The sequence below is a fragment of the Heterocephalus glaber genome, unplaced genomic scaffold (assembly GCF_053883595.1).
Source record: "Heterocephalus glaber isolate CG9 unplaced genomic scaffold, H.glaber_assembly_v1.0 deba00001600, whole genome shotgun sequence".
Classification (NCBI taxonomy): domain Eukaryota; kingdom Metazoa; phylum Chordata; class Mammalia; order Rodentia; family Bathyergidae; genus Heterocephalus; species Heterocephalus glaber.
The window spans coordinates 42,918,062-42,935,962 of record NW_028258372.1 but is presented as its reverse complement, the minus strand read 5'-3'; the positions used below and the strand labels follow the sequence as shown (position 1 = coordinate 42,935,962).

The 17,901-nt window shown below is 43.9% G+C and overlaps 1 protein-coding gene across 7 annotated transcripts in view; it reads right to left on the bottom strand.

Annotated features, from left to right (window-relative positions):
- Positions 1-17,901, bottom strand: part of LOC106010834 (complement receptor type 1-like) — a 55,057-nt gene that overhangs the window by 12,456 nt on the left and 24,700 nt on the right. For 3 of the 7 annotated variants that reach the window (XM_021242376.2, XM_013078588.3, XM_021242378.2), the window contains 9 exons: positions 15,230-15,625; positions 13,105-13,207; positions 10,687-10,772; positions 8,181-8,576; positions 6,204-6,377; positions 6,011-6,113; positions 4,628-4,713; positions 3,444-3,671; positions 2,249-2,425 (listed from right to left, as the gene is read on the bottom strand). In XM_021242376.2, the coding sequence (XP_021098035.2) occupies positions 2,249-2,425; positions 3,444-3,671; positions 4,628-4,713; positions 6,011-6,113; positions 6,204-6,377; positions 8,181-8,576; positions 10,687-10,772; positions 13,105-13,207; positions 15,230-15,625 (1,749 nt within the window). The remainder of the gene's footprint in view (positions 1-2,248; positions 2,426-3,443; positions 3,672-4,627; positions 4,714-6,010; positions 6,114-6,203; positions 6,378-8,180; positions 8,577-10,686; positions 10,773-13,104; positions 13,208-15,229; positions 15,626-17,901) is intronic. The other 4 variants (XM_021242377.2, XM_087194185.1, XM_021242379.2 and 1 more) reach the window with 2 other exon arrangements.

Here is a 17,901-nt window from a genome sequence, read left to right as displayed (position 1 = left end):
ATATTAGAAAGATCTATAACCCCAAACCCAGCATGTTTCAGTCAAGTATTATTGACCCTTCCCCACCCCAAACACCTTAGTCCTTAAAATTTTCTGATTTTCATTTCTTATGTACAGTAAGGGACTATGGAATATGTTTGATTATTAACAACTTTGCAACTGAAAAGTCATAGGAGGACCAGGAGTTAGGACAGCCAAATTCTAGGCACAGATCCACTGGGATCAGACCTTAGAGACGCAGCAATACTGCGTTCACTCTCTAGGGACACAACACATGCTGGTTTGCTTTGCTCTTGATGTAATGGACATTTCTGTCCCATTTCTATACAAAGAAGTAAGTCACGATTCTGAATTTAAAGTACCACTTTTAAACAAAAGAATGACAAGAAAATAAAAAAGAAAAACTTAAAAAACAATTTTAAAAACCAAAAACATCATTATCATACTTCATTTACTTTGCCTTTTTTTTTTCTTTTTCTTTTTGGTACCAGGGATCAATCTTAGGACCTTGCTCTTGTTAGGCAGGTGCGGTGCCACTGAGCTACATCCCTGGCCCAGTTTACTTTGTCTTTTTAACTCATCCTTTGATTTGTGTTTTCTACCCAGCCATCAAGAACTCCTTCAACTTTAAACAAAGCCTCCTTTTCCACTGTAACAGTCTCAAAATTAGCTCGAATATTTTTCTCTTTCTAAGCACCCATAAGGTAAAGTGGCAGTTCTTCAAGGTACTGTGGTCTTCCTATAGAATATTATAGCGGATTTGTTAAAAATAGACTTCTGATCCCTTCTTTAACAGAATCAGAGTCTCTGGAAAGGAGCTCATTTGCTGGTGCCGAGACTAAAGCATGCTTGAAGAGGATTGTCATTAAGACAAAATGATTTTCATGTGAATGAGAGAAAAGCAGCTACCAAGAGAATAAAATACTGGCCTTTTGTTTTCAGAAAGAGAACTTTCCCAGAGTTTCAGCTTGCATCTTTCAAATATTTCTGACTTTTCACATTCTTTTTAGGCAACTGAAGCAAGGAGGGAAGAACTTCCAGGTGCTCAGAGCCCTAAGGCTGTGCATCTCCTGCAATCTACTCTCCCGATCAGCACAATGACCATGACCGAGGTTGGCCTCATTTTCTGTCGCTGAGAGGCTCAGGAGTGTGAGGGATTCTGAGTCTGAGGACAGGGAAGGCCCTCACTAGCTGCTCTCTAACATCTGAAACACCTGAGGCCCTGCCCATGCCATCCCCCCCACCTTGGCCTAGTATTTCTAAAAAGACAGAATAGGTAAAAATATAAAGAGAAAGCAAAGTCACTTATAGTTTTGTGATACCCAAAGAACCCCATCTGAAAGGGACCTCATTCAGTTATTCAGCTCAGTGTTCAACAGCAGCACCTGAGCTGAGGCCTCACCCTCAGCACGGCCACTCACAAGCTACGAAACTTGGAACTAGTTATTGGATCTCTCTGACCTCAACTTCTTCTGCTGCTGGACTGCAAGAATAACAGTACAAGTTCACCAGGTTCTTTTGGACTCTAATGTTAATAACTTTTGTGAAGACCTCAGGACCCTGCCTAGTCATATTATTTTTAATGCACTATTTGCAGCTTTTTAGACACTGTTAAGAAAGATTTAAACATCAGGCACTTGTGCCCAAATGATTAAGGTTCTCGGTATAGAAAACAAGGGCAGATCCCACCACCAGGTGTGTTTTGCAAACAGATTGATAGAGAGGAAATAATCCTTGGAGAATTGTTCCATGGAGCAGATAAAATACGCACTTTACCTTTGGCCTTGTGGGTTACAAAGAGGTTTCACTCAGTGTGAGTTATTTGCTCTCAATCTTTTGCTTATCTGTAGAGGACAAGACACTCCTTTGCTTCCTGCTTCAGTTTGCCACATAACAAAGTATGCTTCCGGTCACTTATTTGCCTTCTAAGGGCGTTTATGAGGACTACCTGTGACCCTCTGGAGTTCTGCAGCGCTATCAGTTCAAAGCCAGCAAAGCACTGAAAACTGGTGTGTGACAGCAGCTGCGTTACCGGAAATCCCAGCCCCCATGGCACGCCTGGGTAGAGACAAGGACCCCCGGGCAGCCTCCCTTCCTGCTTTTGGTTCTTCTTTTCCCCTTCTGTTGATACTCATCTCACTATCTTCTTGACCTTATTAAATCAACATCATTTCAGAGATCTCTCAGGCTTATTAGCCTCGTGCATCCATTTTCCATAATAACTCAGAAAGGATAAGAAATTAGATACTTGTGCAAAAATGATCAAGTCGGCTCCAGGTTCTCTGGTCTGTACAGAATATGAAGTCAGATCCCTCCACCAGGTAGCCAGGGTCACAAGTGTAGAGGAATTTCATCCCAGGAAGATAAGAAGATGCATGCTTTCCAATGGGATGCCCATTCTGGATCTTAGGTGGATGTGGGCATGCTAAGAACATATTTCCACACAAACACAAAAAGAGACTTCCGGTTAAACATACAAGTGTGAACATGTCAACACTCATATCTCTGGTCACTAGAGGTGCATGAAGACTTGAGACAGGTGGGTCACAACCCTTTATGTGTTAGCTAATGAGTGGAAGGCTGCTTATGTAACCCAGACCTCAGCATCTAAACACGATCTTCTGTATTCTCTACCCGCACTGAGTATCAGGTAGAAGCTACCACTTCCATGCTGTTCTGTCCTTCCTGGAGGACGGAGAGCCCGTGTGGGCCATCACAGCCCCAGATGAGCCACAAACACGGACAAGGAACGCACTACAGAGACTAAGGGCACGGCCCTAACCTGCACTTCTCCACGGCTCCCTGCACTCCCTGTATTCATGGTGAGCTGAACAGCCATGCAGCCAGTGGCTCCAAGGAAACACTTGGGAGTAACAAAAAGTATCCAAGCCTACATCTCAGTTTAATTACTTCTGTAGCCTTCTTAGTTCTGAAGTAATTATGACCCGGATACTTTGCTCACCATGCCCATCTCTAGTATAAGGACAACTGGTGGTAGAGATGTCATAAAAGAGTATTTCCTTTGACACTTCCTTTCAGTCCTCTATGAAATCTGCAGCTTATTGGTTCTCTTCACTCTCTATCCTACATGCTCACTACCCAGGTAGAGCCACCAGAGTATCACCAAATTGATCTACATCAACTCTGACTTTTTTCTTTCTCCTGATTAGGTCTAGGCTGGTCTCGACCTTCTAGGCTCAAGAGATCTGCATGTCTCAGCCTCTCGAGTAACTGGTACTACACATGTGTACTACCAAGCCCAGCTAGAATGGTACCAATTAGGGCACAATGCAGTACATCTAGAACCCATCTGTTATTCACCTGTGTCTCTGGCATTTATAATAAAGCCATGTTCATAAGCAAAAATTGGCTGCCACTATGAACATACGGAGATTCTTGCCCAGATTAGCAGCCCACTAGGACACACAGAAGTTGGTACTGACCAGAAAGAACAGAAAGCTCACAGTGAGGGGCAGGGCCACTCCAAATCCCATTCCCTTGACTGTCATTTATGCAACGGATGGTGCTCTCCCCAATAAGGCTGAAAGTCTTCCCTCTGTCTGGGTGGGGGTCGCATGCATAAGATATTTCTTCTCCATAAGGAAAATCCCTCAGAGAAGTGCCTGTGTACTTCCCATTGAAGATAGCTGGAGGGTTTGGACACAAGATTTCTAGAAAGAAGATAAGAGCTTTAAGTTCTATTAGCGTTTCAATCAAGATAATTAACAGGAGAATGGTGCCCTGTCCCTGTGTTATTGCTGAGTTTTCAATGAATTTGGGAGATAATTACTTTGGTTTTTAACAACCGCTTGCTTGGCAACTTTACAGCAGGTACAGTAAGAGTCCTGGGTTGACAATGGGTATGTGACAGATGAGGTTTCGGTCCTTAGAGACCTTAAATTAGAGGGAAGTTTCTGAAGCATGTACCAACATCTTTAGTAAATGTTTCTGGGTGAATCGAGGCCATTGTCCTCAGTACCAATACAGTGGTATCATCAGTCTATATTGGTAATTATAGAGCTCTTTATATACAGATTATATGGCTCTAGAGACCTTTCTTTTTTGTTTTTTCCCCTATCATTCAAACTACCAACTGTCATTTCTTCCTGCATTTAGTGTATATCTTTGAAGCAGTTCTTTCCTTAAAACAAATTTGATATTTCTAATTTGATGTGAATTTGGTAACAGATACCTAAGTTTATCGGAATTGTGCATATAAACATGTAAGAGCCTTCATACAGTAGTGATTAATTTCATATATGTAAAATGTACTTATCTATCTTTATCTCAAGTTTAGTTATATATTTATTTTCAGTTGTATGAGTCTCTGGAAGGCTGCGTTTGTTGGGTATCTGAGTTTCCTGTGTATTGAATGTTTTCATAAAGTTTCACCCTATACCCACCATATGAGAGACAGATTACTAGCAAGGTATTTTCACAAATTTAGATTGAAATGAACATTTTTCTGATCATTAGAAAAAAGGATTTTAAAAAAGTAAGTCTTGTCTTGGGAACTCAGTAATGTCTTGGTATAGGAAATCACAGAGAACAGGTGATTCCACAAGGCCAAGGCTGAGAAGAAATAAGGAAAGCTATCCCGGGCCACAGAGTTCTCCTTCCTACTCACGTTCACACACAGGAACACTGCTATTCCAAAGGCTTTTCATTTTATCCAAGACACAATGACTAGTAGAGCTGCCTTTTAATCGGAACCTAAAAAACAGTGGGGAGCGAATGGGTGAGCCTTCCCCATCTGTCCCTCTATCTTTTCACTGAGAGATGCTCAGCTTCCTCACTTCCTCCCAGAGCATCTCGTTTGTAGGGCTAGGCCCAGCTAAAAGTCTCAGTTCACTAATGCATCTGAAGTCTGCAGCTGACAGAAGCCTAGTCCACGTTATCCTGAAGAACCACAGCACCCTGCAACGGGTAACGAGCTCAGAGCTGGTGCAATAATCTTGCGCACACTTCCCGGTTCAGTGTCACCTGCCGGAGGCGCTGAACACAGAGCAGACTTCCTGAGGGCACAAGACCGTAACTGCAGAGCTCACTGTGCCCCGAGAGCCAGCCGAATGGGTCAGGAGGGAACATCCGGAAAGAGAACAGGCGTTGTTCTCCCTGCTACACAATGGTACGGGGCAAGCTGGGGCTCGAGGAAGAACACAGAACCCAATGATCTGGGGAAGAGAGAGGGTTGAGGGTAGCAGTCCGCCTGCCGCTCTGAAACACCCCGCTCATTATCAGATCCGCTATCCTTCTGAATCAGGCTGAAATCTAGAGTCACTGAAACCGGAAACTGGGATTGGGGAGGAGGTTCTGAAAATGCCAATAATTTAATAAGAAATTATTAAAAAGTAGGGCCGGAGATTTAGCTCAGTGGTCCTGCCGCCTGCCCCGAAAGCGCAAGGACCTGAGTTCGATCCCCTGTCGAAAAACAACAACAACAACAACAACAGCAACAAGAACTGCTTTGTTATCCAAGCTTGTTGCTTCCCGCAGACCAGTAAGGCCCGCTGCCCTGCCCGTCGCGGATTCACATGGACAGCAACTGTGGCTCATGGTCCTAATGTGAAGGCCACTCCTGACATAAAGTTATGTGACTGGACTAAAACATACTCATCCACACACTTACAAATTTCACTACTGACTGGTCTTAAGTGCCCGGAAACAACCCTTGTCTGGTTTATTACTGGGCAGACAATTTTTGCTGCATTCATCAAGCATTCTTTCTAGCAACCTTCTATAAAATTGTGATTTTCCACCTCCAAAGAACTATTCATCCATTCACTTCAAGTTTCAGCCCCAACTTCAGTATCAGCAAGTGTATCTGTTTGCATTCGACATTGAGTCCTGATAGTGGCGCCAAGGAGTCCTTCCCCTCATTGCAAAACTGCCCTTCCGGCAGTTTATCGCCCCATGGACTTCTTTTCCACCAGGTGAGCCTTCTTCCTGTATTAGCCAGTCAATTCAGGAGTCCCTGTCGAGCACTGGTCTCTGTTTGGATCGTACTCACCCTTCCTTACAAGCAAAGGACACTTTCGCTCCAAGCTGGAGGTTCGGTGGAAATACCACATGGCCATTAGGGAGCTGGTCTGGGAAGATATCACATAATATCACTACAAGGAAGGAAAAAAAATAACTAGGAGTAAGCCTGCCCATGGCGTGGCAAAGAATATGATGTGAGAGCCAACCAAGACTCCACCCACCTACACAGGATGGAGGCGGAGGGCTCCAGTGGCCCTGGGGGGTGCAGTGCAGGTTGGCAGCCCCGCGGAGGTCATAGCCCGGCTCGCAGCTGTAGGACACTTCCTGCCCGGGGGAGAAGGCCTTGCTGCCGGTGGTGTGCTGCCCATGCGGGATTTTGGGAGGTGGCTGACACGCTGTGGGAAGATCAGGCCCAAACTACCTGTTAGTTTTGGGGGAACGCTTGCTAAGCCAGAAGCCTTCCACAGAGTGAGTCATGCTTCACGGCTGTACTCTCATCTGGAATGTCCCCCACCGGCTCCTGTGCTAAAGGTTTGTCCTCCAGCCCAGGCCTCTATCGGTAAGTGGAGGGGCCGTTCAGATACAGGGCCCAGTTGAAAGTTTTAGGTCACTGGAGCTTTGTCCTTGTAGGGGTCGTGGGATCCTCTTTTGCTTCCACTCCAGAAGGCAGACAGTTTGCTCTGCCACACGCTCCCGTCCACGAGGCACTGCCTTGTCACAGGCCCAAAAGCAATGGGTCCACCAATCATGAGCTCAAACCTCCACAACTGTGAGTCCAGCGAAGCCTTTTTTTTACCTATGGGTTGATTTATCTCGGGTATTTGTCACAGGAATGGAAAGCTGAGTAACACAAAGGGGCTTAGGTACAAGAGAGGAAGTCGGGTGATGCTCCACCTGGCTTATATTCACGAAGGGAGAAGTTAAGAACAGGTAAAAGAGAGCCAAAGGCCCATGGCTGGTAATACAGCTGGAGAAACAGAATCCAGTTCTCCCAGCACAGGCCTCAGTTCACTCCTACACCGACAAGGCCCAAGGCTCCTCCTCCTTGCTGTAGCTACGCAAACAGAGCTGTGAGTATTGCCGGCTTCTCCACTGCATTTTTCTGAGGAAGGCAACTCTAGTGTTCGGTCTCATTGTTCAGGTAATGAGAAAGTTGCCCAGACCAAGCCTTAGTGGATTTCCTTTTGTCTTTCTGGTAGCCTGCAGTAGTCACGAAGACACGCTCACATCTCTTTGTCCTCCATGCAGCTCTCTCAGCGACTGCACAAGGCTGTCACAGGTCGGTAGAAGAACTCTAAGCTCCTTCTTGCTCCTGTGCATCAACCACAAGTCCTGCCAGTCTACTGCTAAGCCAGCCACTGGGCATCAGAAGACAAAATGAGCTGTCTAGAACCAAAGCCCCCGACTGGGCCAGTCCTTGTAAGGAGAGGCCACACTGGACTCATGGTCACCTAGATTTATTTTTGGTGGGAGCTTACGGCATCAGAACATGTTTGAACGTCAACCTCATCTGTGTCTAATTAAGATGAATGGAACACTGCCTTGGCTTTGAGCAAGTTACTAAAGACACCCCTGACTTTAGATTCCTAAAGATAAAACGTAGGAACTAGACCATCATAAACTAGACTCCAAGGTGCCTTTCACCGGCTCTGATGCTATATCCGTCTTCATAAGCCAGTTTCTTCCTGTCACTGATAGAACTAGGGCAAGAACCAGAGCACTCTGGCCCTGGGGTCTGACACGCTTGCCTTTTTTAATCCTGGGCTTGTCACTTTTGCACGTGACTCGGACATTTTACTTAACCTCTGAGAGACCAAGTGAACTTTATTTCAAATGAATGTCACCGTAGCCCTATTTCAAAGTGATAAGTACAGCGAAAATGAGAGAGGATGTATGTGAGAGTGTTTGGCACGTGGCTGCCCAGACAGTCCGTGGGATTCTTCGCTACTGCAGAGGCCACACGGCTGGCATTTGCCCTGTGACTAATGTAATGAGACAGAACCAAGCAGCTCCCTTCTGGGCTATTAAAGCCCTTCTCAAAGCGAAGATGCACAACGACAAGAGCACACACATCAACACAACTTCCCCTCAGACTACGCACCCAAGCTGCTCACCACACACAAGCAGCGACACACACTGCTCCCCTGCTCTCCCACAGCTCCCGGCACCTGGGCCCTCCCAGACTCAGTCCAACTCACCCACGGAGCAGCTCGGTAACTCTGGCCCCCACGTGCCTGGGGCCTGGCACTGCACACTGGAGGGGCCCCTCATGACAAAGCCAGGCCGACACGTAAACTCCACGATTTCATGTAAGGAAAAAAAGCTTCTGTTTTCAGACACCATGACTGCATTCTCCACGTGTGGCGGTGGGCACTTGTTAGGTTCAATGCACCGAGGGGGGGGGGCACTCCAGATGCCCACTTGGTCATCCCTGCTGGTGCAGAATATGCTGGGCTCCCCCACGAGGTCAAAGACCTTCCCTCTTACTCCAGTATTGCAGCGATAGGTCACCACCATTCCATATACAAAATGTTCTCTGTTGGTGCTAAAGAAATCTCCATTGGCAATGGCTGGGGGTGGCTCACAAGTAATCTCTTCAAAAGAGACAGTAAATTAATAGAATTCCAATTTCCTAAAGTTATATTTAATTAACAAGTTTGGTAACCAACTTAAACAAATGATCATAGGTAATCACAATATTGTTCTTATCTGATCTTTGCCAATATGCAGACTTATTTTTGTGCATTTGCAGATTAGGTAACCAGAGTATTATGGGATGTGCTTTTCTCAGTTAATATTATTGCAATAAATGTATCCATATCTTCTTATACCACATATGTTTGTCATTTTAAAAGAGAACTTAATTATGTTCCTTCGCCATTATTAATTCACTTTTCTTTCTACTGAAAGCATTTGGTTTTATTCTGTTCGTTACTAGCAATGTAAAGTATACAGTATAGCATCTTTATCCAACAAGAAAAAAGAAAATGCTCCAGCAGAACTCATTAAAACAGGCAAAACACAAATATACTGCATATAATAGACACAGAAATTGCAGATTCAGCTGTAATAAAAACAGAGTACCGTACCCCACTTATACAAAAGTGAAAGCATGAGAGATAAACATATATTTTGCCAATGTTAACTCAAGAAAAGTTAGAAATTTTGAATACCCCACCAATGCAGAATAGAAAAATGTATTACAGATGCTACTCCTGAAAAGATACGAAGCAAAGCTGATTTTCAAGACAAACTTAACTGTTAATGTGAAATTTTTTCCTACACACACCCACACAGGGCCCTCACAAAACACAGTTTTCTAAAATACCTTTGGGCTGAACAATATTCAGTACTAAGATGTTCTATCCGATTCCATTTGGAAGAACTTCTCTATGATTGGCCTCATTTTGGCATATTTAAGCTTTTTAAAAAAATTGAGCAGAACACATGCCTTGGTCCTTTCAGCAGATTATTTCCAAAACACTGCTTGGAAAATGCTCAGCATTTAGATGATTTGGACCTTTCTACCCCTGCTTGTCATGAAGAGTAATTAATGTAGGTAACGTCTGTGCAGCAGTGCCTTCCCCCAAACTCACAGTGGCTTTTCAGAGTCTATCACAAACGGCAGAACCTGGATTGGGGATGCACGACACTGAGGTTCTGATCCTGCGCGCACAGCCTCTGCTCTTCCAGAGAATGGGTTCCCACTTCTCTTCCCACCCACCATGCCTGCAGTTGTTGCTGTCCCCACGATACCTGCACACCCAGGATCACAGCCTTTCCGCTCCTGTTAAACGGCCGTTGTGCGTTCCCTTGCTCCTTTCTGGCCCTAAGAGCAGGGCGCTCACTTGCACACAGCACTCGGGGACGATGACATGATATTGTTCAGACCAGGGTAAGACGGAAGGGGGAGATGCTTGCTTTCCACACATGGAGAGAGCTGCAGAGCAAGTGCTGCTCTCACCAGCTCTGTGTTGACTCCACCAAACAGAATGCCCTTCAAACTGGGAAGTGTTCCACTCACCAAAGTGGAGGTTGGGTTGCATAAAAAGAAGTCAAGGGTACATTATTGGTCTCCAAAGCCACAGGTTCCTAATCCACAGTTTCAGTCAAGGATTGAAAATATTTGGAAAATATTCTGAATATGCACAGAATTTTTTCTGTCATCATTCTCTAAAAAAAAATAGCATGGGGCCGGGGATTTAGCTCAGTGGTTCTACCGCCTGCCTCGCAAGCTAAGGACCCGAGTTCGATCCCCGGTACCAAAAAAAAAAAAACAAGCAGAAAAAAAATATCATGCCAACTATTTATGTGGCATCCATGCTGTATTAGTTATAAGTAAACCAGAGATGATTTAGAATGTATAGGAGGATATGTTAGGTTATGTGCAGCTACTATGCCATTTGATAGGAGGACTTGCGCACCTGTGGCTTTTCGTGTCTGCACAATATCCACGAATCCTCTGCTACAGATACTGAGTAGCAACTGTAGTTTAAAATAAATTACACTGCCAAAAGAGCAAATACCAGCTGGGTCTAGCAATTTGTAATGCTGTGAGCAATTTTAAGGATATTATTGGATCCTCCAGAGATTAGAAGGATAAACTTTCCAAGAGGATGAGATTTATTCTTTCTAACTTGGGGGGGTGTGGGAGCAACTCTAGGGTCAACACATGGATAAATGGGCAAAGAGATTCCAACTTACGTTCACAAGTCGGCAGCTGTGTGTCCCAGCTGACAGTGTTTCCTGAGATGATACATTCGGCGGATGACTTGCCAATGAGTCGATACCTAAAAGACAACCATGGAGAAATGATGTGGTGCGTGTCCTCTCAGCGTCCTCGTTAGCAGCGCGCTTGGCAGATCTGAAAGACTGCAGTGTGAGACGTGGAGAGGCAGGCGAAACTGCCTGTACATCCAGCCTGTTCGCCTCTATCCTCTCCGGGTGAAGTGAGTATTTCTATTCTAGCTCCTCATGGACTATTCTCCTTCTCAATTTCTTGGCTTCACTGTAGGTGATACCAGGCACAAAAATAAAACAAGCTTTCTGTACATGCTTGATAATTTTTTTCTTCAATTCTGTGTGTGTGCGTGTGTGTGTGTGTGTGTGTGTGTGTGTGTGTGAGACAAGGCAGTGTTTGTGTATTTTTACATTTAGTATTTGCTGTGTCCTTTATTTGAGGCATGTTTATTGGAAAGACACATACGCGATATTTTTGAAGTACTTAGAAGTTTTTGGCTTTAGAAAGGGAGATTGGGCCACATTTACTGAAGTCAGTATGTCTGCTCCCACTTCCGTCAGTCTTCCAACTGCCTCTTTCACTTATTTCACGATGTCCAACAAAGCAATGAATATATCTGATTTGCCCTGCACATGAGGGGGTTTATTTCTGACACGAGAGACAGTATTTGTTTTCCTTCTCTTTACCTCTTGTTGCTATGTAGACCAAATAGGTTCAGCTCTTTGATTGCTTCTAATAAATTGAAGTTAACATCTTATTTTTCCTATGTCATATATATGCATATGAAATAAATGTAACATCTATTTCTCTATATATCTCACATACATTTAAACCTAATTTCTCAATTTTAGTGTTAAAGCATGTACAATTCACCTGCTCCCAAATAATATAACCGTCAACTGTGTTTTCTGCTTTCTCCCATTTTCTAGTTGCACTGATAATTCTATAACTCCAGCAATTGTTATTAAATTATGATTATACTTTAAAATTATGATTCACTTTAAAAGTAGTTCTGCTATTGTATCCAGCTGCATAACTTTGTTAAAAATAACTAATCATGGCCTTTTTTGTGAGTGCTTTTTTTTTCTACATCACCAAAATTTCTTTTGACAGTCATCATTTGCCTTTTTAAGAATTCCTTTGTGGGGCCAGGGATTTAGCTCAGTGGTTTCGCCACCTGCTGCGCAAGCGCAAGGACCCGAGTTCGATCCCCAGTACCAAAAAAAAAAAAAGAATTCCTTGCTGACTGCCTGGGTTTGCCTTCTTTCCTGGGACGCACTCTTCCATGGTACAATGTGGGGTCTCAGCTCATGAGTTCCCAGGTTTCCGGAGTCCCCAGATGTGAGCCCTCACTCAGCTCCTTGGATACAATGTCTTCCACACTTCAGTGTTGTAGGGAGCCATGTGGGGTTGATGGAAGTTCCTTTTGGTGGGAAACATATTTTAAATTGTTTGTGGGTTCTTAAAGATTTTCCCCTATCCCCAACATACATAATTTTCCCTAGTGATGGCTAAGTGTAGCCTTTATTTATTTACCTTTCTGGAATTTTTTGTTATATGCATTTTGGATTCTAATACTGTGTTATATATGCCTTTTCTTTTCTTTTTTCTTTATCCTTTTCCACTGAGTTCTAGGAGAATTTGATCACTATTATTTTCTAATTTTTTATAATGTATGATAATAAATGTCTTTGTCATATAGAAGATGTAATTAAAATACAGTGAATGTTTCACAATTAAAAATTTGTTACAGTAAAAGACACATTGCTGTTAACCCATCTCAAAATGCTCGTCAGACCCATTTATCCCTCACCCTTGCCACCTTCTGAAGCAGTTCAGTGTCTTTTCATGGCTACCTCCATGTCCTGAATTGATTCAAAATGTTTACAGTAATTTCTATCAAATAAAAATATTATAGTACACCCTCATCCACCTTCTTCACCGGATCTAGCCCATGCTTCTTCTGACTCTTCCCCAAAGTTAAAAGGGCCATGAAAGATAAACATTTTGAATCGGTTCAGGCCATCAAGGCAGCTACAACACCTCAGCTCTCATTTTTTCTTTTTAAAATTTTTTGAGACAGGGTCTCACTTTTGAAGTTCAGCCTGGCCTGGAAGTCACTGTGTAGCCCAGGCGGGCCTCAAACTCGCAGCGATCCTCCTGCCTCAGCCTCCTGAGTGCTGGGATTACCGGTGTCTGCCACCATGACTGGCTCTCACTTTTTTGTTGTTGTTGTTACCGGAGATCAAACTCCGGTCCTTGCGCTTGTGAGGCAGAGCTAAACCCCCGGCCCTGGCTCTCACTTTTTAAGGCCACTCCAAACCTTCTTTCCTTGGATAAATTTTTATTCTCAATTTTAAGCCAGGCAGACTCATACATACCCTTTATCACAATCAAAGGACACTTTTGTGCCACGCTGGAGAGTAGGTGGAGACAGCACATGGCCGTGGGGGAGCTGGTCTGGGAAGGGATCACATGCTTTCTCTAGGAGAACAAACAAAAGGAGTAAGCCTGCCATGCTCAGTACAGAGGGTGTGCTCTGAGAAGCAGCTGAGCCCCTGCACACCTACACATGATGGGCGTGCGGGGCAGGTTGGCAGCCCCTCGGAGGTCCTGGCCCGGCTCACAGCTGCAGGACACTTCCTGCCTGGGGGAGAAGTCCTTGCTGCCAGGGGTGTGCTGCCCAGGAGGGATTTTAGGGGGTGGCTGACACTCTGGGAATAAGAATCCAAGTCTGAAAATCACTTTTCCTCAGTGGTGAAGTTGCCAAGAAAATCATTGTTATGGACTGTACGTAAAAAAGGTTAGGGGTGCTTCCTGCATTCACTGCTGACCAAATAAACACACACTGGCACACACGTAAGGTGTGGGGTGTCCGGCTAAAAGTGACAAAACTAATACACTGCCGAGCTGCACTGGGAGGAACCCTCCGGTCACTGCTTTTCATCCAAAGTACACAACTATGGTCACACGGCCGCCAGTTACATCTGGAATGCTCCTACTTTCTGCTCACCCAGCACGGAACTGTTAGGATCAATGGCTATTTAAACCTTCATACTTCCTTTCCAGGTGGGCATTGCCAATGTATCGTTCTACATTTTAGGCAAAAAGGGTGTCGGTGCCCACCTCTCCTGTAACACATCCCCACTCGGCTTCCACACCGAGGCAGGGAACAGGACCCTGTGTGTATTCTCCTTCCAATCTCGCCCAGGGCACCCATGTGGGTGGGGAGAACTCGGACTCGAGTCTGCACTGTACAGAGCTGGCGCTGCTGAGCCATCCCGTCCATTCTCCTGAGCAAGTGCAAAGCCCCTGGCCAAAGCCTTCTAAGAAGACTGCAGTCCTTGTAACAGGAAGGCAGAGAGCACACAGCAGTGTCACTGAGCATCTCCTCTGCTTCTTTATGCAACTGGTCTGAACTCAGGGAATCAAAATGCATGTGGGTCTTGAGGAATTATATGAAAAAAAATCATTTCCATTTTGCTTTGAGAATTTCAGTTCCTCTCTCTGGACTTCAGTTTTCTCTAGTGTAGAAAGGGCTGTTGGTGTAGAATAAATGACTTCCTTAATGACATTACAGATATTCGGGTGTTCTGGATCTGTTTTCAGGGCTGTAAGTGCACTGTGATGCCTAGTTTAAGGGCCGGGCTGATTAGGTTCAGTGGCTCCCTCCTGCCCCAGCCCTAACACCCTCTGCACTCTTGGCTGCTCTGCTAGAAGCCTGAAAGCTGCGATGCTTTTGTCTGCTGAGCTCTGGTTTAGTTCTGCTTGTTGGAAGCATATAATCCAAATTCAAAGGTGGGCAAAGGACAGAAGCCATTCTGCTTCTAGAAGTGGCTCAGATGGCGCTGTTCAGACCCTCTAATTCCAGCAATGCCAGAGACTCTGAATCCAGCGAGACCAGCTCTATCATGGGCCATGGTGGCTCCCGAAGCTGTGAACAGACACCTGCACTCCAGTCCCACAGTAACAGGAGCTCCCCAGTTTCTGGTAGTGCTGCCTTCCTCCTGCAAGAATCCCACATTTCTGAAGAATCCAAGGAGGATGCTGACCATCAAAGCCCAGGCTCTGGAGATAGGCACAATGGGGTTGTGGTCTTCAGACTGTTAGTATCTGTTTCATCTTGGAGACGATCTACTCTCTCTAAGACACACTGTCTTTGTAAAGCACGGAATGAGCAGCCACTGCCTCCCAGCTTGGTTTTAAGGATTTAACCCACATACAGCCTATACTAGAGCTCCTGGCCAGACGAGCCTCTCACTGATTATTATGCTCTAGTGGAGGATGCAGGTAGTGATGCACACAGAGAACTTCTAAGTTCTTCTAAGTTTTACCTTCCTTGCTCAGATTTAACTCTGCTTCTCACTTTGAACATGCACAAACACAGACAGCCTCCCCCCAAGAAAACTGACTCACTCACAACATTCACCACACACCTCCCACAGAGCACACTGGTCCCCTGCTCTCGCACAGCTCCTGGAACCTCCCAGCCTCAGTCCGACTCACCCACGGAGCAGCTCGGTACCTCCGGCCCCCACGTGTTTCGGGCCTGGCACTGCACACTGGAGGGGCCCCTCATGACAAAGCCGGGCCAACACGTAAACTGCACGATTTCATGTAAGGAAAATAAGCTTCTGTTTTCAGATACCATGACTGCATTCTCCACATGTGGTGGTGTGCACTTGTTAGGTTCAATGCACTGAGGGGCAGGGCCGCTCCAGATGCCCACTTGGTCATCCCTGCTGGTGCAGAATATGCTGGGCTCCCCCACGAGGTGAAAGGCCTTCCCTCTTACTCCAGTATTGCAGCGATAGGTCACCACCATTCCATATACAAAATTTTCTCTGTTGGTGCTAAAGAAATCTCCATTGGCAATGGCTGGGGGTGGCTCACAAGGAATACCTGCAAAAAGGGAGAGCAAGTTAAATAAAAAATGAATTTAAGTAAGGAGGGAGAAAAATCTGAGTCACTAAACTGTTTTTATATTCATTATTTGTTTTTAATATTTACTAACATATAGCTAGTTTTTGTAAATTTGTCCTGGCATAATAGCATGCATTCTGCCTTTCCTACTATTCCCTGTAAACACAGCATTTATTAGTACAACCCTCCTTCTTTCAGTTTTAAATAGGGTTATGTTATTATAGAGTTTACACAATTTTACTCTTTTCCCCTTGTTTTACTAATTTTCATCTTGGTTGTTAACTGACTGTAGTTTTTTAAAAAAATGATAAAAACTTTTGGCAAAAGAAATAGTATAAGCAAAGAAAGAAATCACAATAGGAATAAGAAATAGAAATGGAATATATTTGAGAATATTTATTAAACTGTAGACAGCTATATGTTACACATTTTAGAAATCTAAATGAGAAATGGAAAAATAAGTTACCAATATTCATTCAAGAAGATAAAGTAAGCTAGAATGGGCCAAGAAAGTTGTAAGAGCAGAAAAATGTTCATGTAAGTTCCATCAAACTTTCAAGTAACACATACTTCCAAATGTAAGCTCAAATGTTTCACAACATGCAAAAGACAGAAACCTCATCCATTCACTTTATTAAGCCTAGGCTTGATAACATAAGATAATGTCCATGTAGAAGTGGTGATATATTTGTCCAAAGCCCCTTTGTACATTTGAAAATGTAGAAGTTGTATGTAGTATACTGCATATTAAGCTAGAACTAAATTTTAACCAATACCCCAAAATACTCAAAAATTTAAATTCTTAAGGAAGCTTCTGCTTCTAGTCATGGTAATCTCAATAATTCACAACAAATAACACTTCTACTGGTCCCAAGAAAGGTTATAAATGCTGGAAATTTAATGAACACATCTGTGAAGCTCAAAGAGCTAACCAAATAGTGAAGCGTTACTGGGCCAAGGGCAGGGAGAAGATGAAAATCCAGGGTGGGGAAAGCCAGGTTGAGAGAACATAAATATGCAGGCAAGAGCTTTGGTCTGCTTCTCCCCGGGGAATAGGGAGCTGAATCAGAAGGAAGCAACTGAGAGGTGGAGTAGACTTTTGCTAACGTCATGGAGTCAAGACAAAAGAACTGGAGTCTGGGACTTGCCAAAAATGGAAGCCATGGGCCCAGGATTTAGCTCAGTGGTTTCATCTCCAGTTGTGCAGGTGCAAGGACCCAAGTTCAATTCCTGGTACCAAAAAAACAACAACAACAAAAAGGAAGCCCTAGCGAGACCTTTCAAAGTTTACTGGTACAACAGAGGACTAGGATTTGGGAACTAAAATTAATTGAAAATAACCTGCTGTCTTAAAGACTGGAAATGCTCTTCAAGTACTGTAGGTGGCTCGAAATATGATAGTAACCAAGATTGAATTAAAGTGCTCCCAGCTTTAGCGTCCTTTGATGCAGTGAAAACAGAAAAATCCTCTCTGGAAGAAGCCGTGTTGATGCTACCCTTTAGGGCTGTGGGGTCCCTAGGGGTGCAATTTTGGTGGAAGCATCAGGAGCTGGGATGTGCACCTAACGGAGACTGTGGGACCCTTCTCCTGCACTCTCTTCGTTATGGGTTCATGATGCAAGCATCTGCACTCTGCCACCTGCTCCTGCCCTGCTGTTCAGGCCATCAGAGGCCCACAGCAAGGGGCTATTTGCTCATGGACCGGAACCTGGGAGCCCAAATAGTCCTCCTCTTTTCTAAGTTAATATCTCAGGTATTTCATTATAGTGATGGAAAGCCAACTAATACACTCATTTAATATCTTGAGATTATTTACCTCTTTGAAATTATTCCTACAGACACGTTTTAAAATATAATTCCTGATACACAAAGATAACCAGACATTTGAAGAGATAACATGCGTAAGAACCAGCAAAGTCAACAATGACACAAATAGACCCAGTAGGGCTCTAGATATTGAAATTTCTACTTACAGACTTAAAATAATGAAAACAAATGTCTTTATAAAAAAATAGTTATTGGAATATAAAGATAGCAATAGGGAAATAGCAGGAGGATATAAATGGAGTTAAACTCTTTGGATTGTTTGCATTGTTTAAGAATTGGTAAAAACAATTTAAGTTACACTGTAATAAATCAAGGATGTACATTGCTTCTAGGTCACTCATTAAAAAGAAAAAAATAATAAAATAAAAATAGCAAAAAGGCTACTGAGTAGAAAATTTGGACTAATAAAATATTTTATTAATTTTAAA